Consider the following 4418-nt stretch of genomic DNA (forward strand, 5'->3'; position numbering starts at 1 on the left):
AAAAAAAAAAAAGCCTGATTTTTAACCTAAGTTCCTGGAATGATTATGAAATAAGTTAACCGGAAGCTTTTCCAGGTAAATGAAGGACAGGAAGGCAGTTGGGAATAGCCAGAACAGACTTCCCAAGAGCAGATTTTGCCTAAGTGGCCTGATTGCCCCCTATGAGGTAATGACTGGTTCTGCAGATGAAATGAGAGCATTTGAAAATGTTTACCTTATGTTGCAAGGTTTGCAACATAATCTCTCCTAGTATTGAAAACAAATTCATTTGATACAGGCTGGATGAGTGGAGTATAGACTAGGTGAAGAAAATGAATGTACCATCAACTCAAAGATTACAGGTCTAACAAGTGGCATTTTTCAATGGCTGATGCTGGGACCAATAGTATTTAAAATATTCATCAACAACCTGGACAAAAGAACAGCTCATCACATACTTTAGTAACAGCATATACTTGAGATGGAAGGAAGTGATTGTTATCCTTGCTCTGCACTTGCAAGACCACACCTAAATAATTGTATTGAATGTTCGGCCACACAGTAAAAGAGAAATAATGACAAATTGAGGGAAGTACAGAGGACTGCTGATATAGAAAAGGGGTTGAATTCAGCTCAGGATGGACAAAGTGAGGTTAGGGGAGCTGGATTTTTTTTTTTTTTCTGAACTGTAAAATCTCCATCCTTGAAGAATTTCAAAACTCATCTGGACAAAGCCATAATCAACCTGACCTAATTTTAAACTTAGCACTGCTTTCTGATCAAGGGAGTTAGACTATGAAGACCTCCAGAGGTTCCTTCCAATCTAATTTATTCAATTTTTCTTCTTAAATTAGTCTTCTTTCTTTCCAATTGGTTGATATGTGTGACCTGGAAACAACTGGAAACTGCTGCTGTCACTGCACAGAGGCACTGAGCCATACAGAAGCTATGTATTCCCAGCTCTCTGCTAATCTGCACACCAGCACTCTTTTTAGTATGTCTCTATGAACAGGCAAACATTTACTCTGCAGTGAGGAAGGAGTTATTTGTTGACCAGGAGTTCCAAGTAGAAAAAACAAAATAACAAAAAACCCTAGATTGATTATTCTTTGGAACCTGCCCACCACACTTTGTGGTGTCACATCACATCAGAGAGTTTGACTGGGACCCAGCATGACAAACAGAGTCTCTGAGGTAAGCCCTTCTGCTTTTCTGCAGTTAGAAGTTGGCTCACTGGACCATCTTGCAGTCAAAAACCTCAGGGCTCCCAGATATCATGGCTGTATAGGGAAAAAGAGTTTTGGCTTAAAGAGCGATGAAGCAGGGATACCATTAAGGGAGATTCTTTTCTCTGCAAGTTTCATTGTGCCATATAAATTATAAATATTCTATGAAAATGAAATGTACACAATAAATTTTCATACACATTCATTGTAAGTTAGAATTCCCTGTATTTTTATCCTGTTTCTTTTTGACACTCTAAATCAGAAAAGTACTAAATTTCAGGAAATCAGATTCCCAAATTAATTTAACATTCTCTGCAGTACTCTTGTACAAAGAAGACTGTGCCTGTGAGGGCCCCAAATTCCTGAGAGATAATTCTGAGTGCCCACTAGGCTATTTTCAGTGCTCTTTTAGCTAGCACTCAGTATTAACTTTGCATTTTTCATAGATCCATAAATATTTAGGCTACATTGGTGGCTGATCTTCAGTGACTGTGCATGGACCAGAATTTCCCTCAGCTTTAGAAAGCCAAAACTGCTGGGACACTTCTTAAAGCTAACTCTACATCATCCATGAGGAAGAACACAAAACTGTATGACAGTAAGAGCTGGGACACACAGACCACACACTTCAAGTTCTGGGCTGCTGGCCATGTTTAATCCTAGACTGGTGACACAGCCTGTAGCAGTAATATTCTGCTACAGTTGTCTCACTCACAGCTCAGAGCTTGGGGAAAGCCTCCCTCCCTCCCCATCTGATGTCAGCAACCACCTTGGAATGCCTTTGTTTTCACCTCTTTAACTTTTAAGTTGTGACAATGTGAGGTTTGGGAGAAAGCACTACCAAAAACACTGTGCTCCATTCCTCTCTGCCTGTGTTTTCTCTAATTTATTCCGCAGTACCGCGCTGATGTGCGCTTCACAACTTTCAGTGCGAGTAGTTCAATTGAAAAATGAATAATTTAAAAACTTATTTCAGCATTTCTTACCTTAATTTCCAGAACGTTTGGGTTGCTCCTTGAGATGAACACTGGCTTTTCAAAATGTTTAAATACAGGATTATTTACATAGTCAAAATCAAAGTACAGAGAGCTGACACCATCAAAAATAAAGAATACTTTGGTTACAAACGGTGGTTGAAGATTGAAAGCTTTTAGGGAAGGAGTTGTACAGCAGATTATCTCTGAACTAGAGCGGTGGTTACATGCCTATAGGAAAGAAAGGAAGAATTGGAGTAAGTACGTGCATAGGAAGTAACTGATGAACATAGCTGTTGTTTAACAATACACATATATTGAAAAAATAAACACCAGAAGTCTTGTTCTTCTTTAACCAAAGCAAAATTCTGATCAAGGCTACTCAGCGTTTGTTTAGAGTGGGGAGAAGGGTGTAAAAACTCAGTGGTGTTTGCACTCTCGTTGAGGAAATGTTCAAGTAAACAAGCTTCCTGGCCTGATTGTTCACAGCACTTTTAAAGTAAATATTTTGAAGATAATTAGTGGAAAATGATTTCCAATGCCAAAGACCATCAGCAGGCTACCCTTTCACTGGACTGTATGGGGACACAAAGCAGCCATAACTCCAATATCCAGCCTGTGTCAGAGCAAACACAACATGGATTTCTCTGCCTTTTATACTACCAAAGCGATAGCAAGAGATCAGAGGAGAAATTAAAAATAAGGCAAATGTATCTGACTAAAACAGTAGAAAATATGCCATGTTTATTCATGGTGTAGCTGAGCTGTGTTTCTTACACAAAGTTGTTAGGGACTCTCCGAGAAAGTGCTTCAAAGCCAAAACCACTGTGGGAATTGACCTATAAAGTTCAGCAAAACGTATCTTCTTTCTACAACAGTAGGCGTAGGACCCCAGAATTGTGGCATTTGTTGCTTAGGTATAACACAAGTAAGTCTCTCTGGGAAGACCTGACAGAAGGTTCTGCTTCATGCTGTATATCCCTGGATGAGTGGGGATGAAGGGTTGCCTCTCAGTGCAATGTGAAAGCTGCCTGACGACACATGTGAAGCACCACTTTCCTGTCACTCTGCACTTATTCCCACTATTGGTGTGCTCTGGACCAAGCAATGCTTCTCAGGGGAAAGATGAAACTCTTGCTCCAGAAGACCTCCTAGGGAAAGTACTGTGCCCTGGAGCTGTGAATCAGAGTGAGATGTGTGGCCAGGGTGCTTCCATCCATCCAGCAGCACCTTGACACGGGTTTCTTGAGACAGACAAGATGTATCAGTGTTTTTCCTGAAAGGACTTGTGTATTGAAAGGAAGGCAGCCTGATCTGAAGCTGAGTCTGGTCAATTTACAGGGATAATGTGAATCCTTGCAGGTGGGATTCATCCAGCCTGCATCCAGACACCCAGACTGTAGTTAGTTCTCTGAATTCCTTTGATAGTCAGCAGAGGAAGGGTTCTCTGATCTGTTTTAGACTTTAATAAATATAACTTAATAATATAATAATATAATAATAATAGATATAACTAGATACAATAACTTTAAGTAGATGAGCAGCACTCTCTAAGGATCGACTTTTCTCTCTTTAAGGTGTTCTAGATAACTAATTTGATTATATTGTCAACAGCACATCTACAAGCATCGGTGGGAAGTATGGTGGGTGCTGGGCAGCATCACACACATTGCAAAGAGGCTCTTTTGTGACTGTGTTGTTTTCTCCCTTCTCTGTGCCTCCCCTTCATGCCTCCTGCAGTGGATACGGTTGAAGGACTTCTGGCACAGAGTTGCTTCAGCTCCACAGTACTTTTGTGTAAGACCTGTATAAGCAGTTCCCTGTTCCGAAAACAGACGTTACATTGCTCTTTACTTTAAATAGAGTGGCCGACATGTGGCCCAGTAAAAATGGGACTTATATACTAGTCATCATAAATCTTACATTTGATCTACATGATATTTTCCTGTAAAACCAACAGTGCTGTTGAATACCTTTGTGCATCGAGGAAGGGCCAATATATATATATTTTCTGTGTAGTTTTGCAAATTAAATTGGTTCTCATTATAAAATGCTGTCTGAAGAAGCTGTGAAATTGGTTTACATTTTTCTCTAATATGCTAAATTAATGCAATGTAATTTTGCTTTGTTTCCAATCAGTGACATAACATTTCAAGCTATATCAATTATGTACTCATATTCACTTGAAAAGTAAGATTAAATTAGATAACTGCAAATCAGTGCTTTTTTTTTTTTTTTT

General features: G+C 39.4%; 1 protein-coding gene across 1 annotated transcript in view; it reads right to left on the reverse strand.

Annotated features, from left to right (window-relative positions):
- The window catches only part of MET (MET proto-oncogene, receptor tyrosine kinase), a 73038-nt gene that overhangs the window by 22156 nt on the left and 46464 nt on the right, over window positions 1-4418 (reverse strand). Inside the window, exon 10 of the mRNA XM_003201977.4 lies at window positions 2192-2410. Within this exon, the coding sequence (XP_003202025.1) occupies window positions 2192-2410 (219 nt within the window). The remainder of the gene's footprint in view (window positions 1-2191; window positions 2411-4418) is intronic.

This window comes from Meleagris gallopavo, chromosome 1 (assembly GCF_000146605.3).
Source record: "Meleagris gallopavo isolate NT-WF06-2002-E0010 breed Aviagen turkey brand Nicholas breeding stock chromosome 1, Turkey_5.1, whole genome shotgun sequence".
In the NCBI taxonomy this organism is placed as follows: domain Eukaryota; kingdom Metazoa; phylum Chordata; class Aves; order Galliformes; family Phasianidae; genus Meleagris; species Meleagris gallopavo.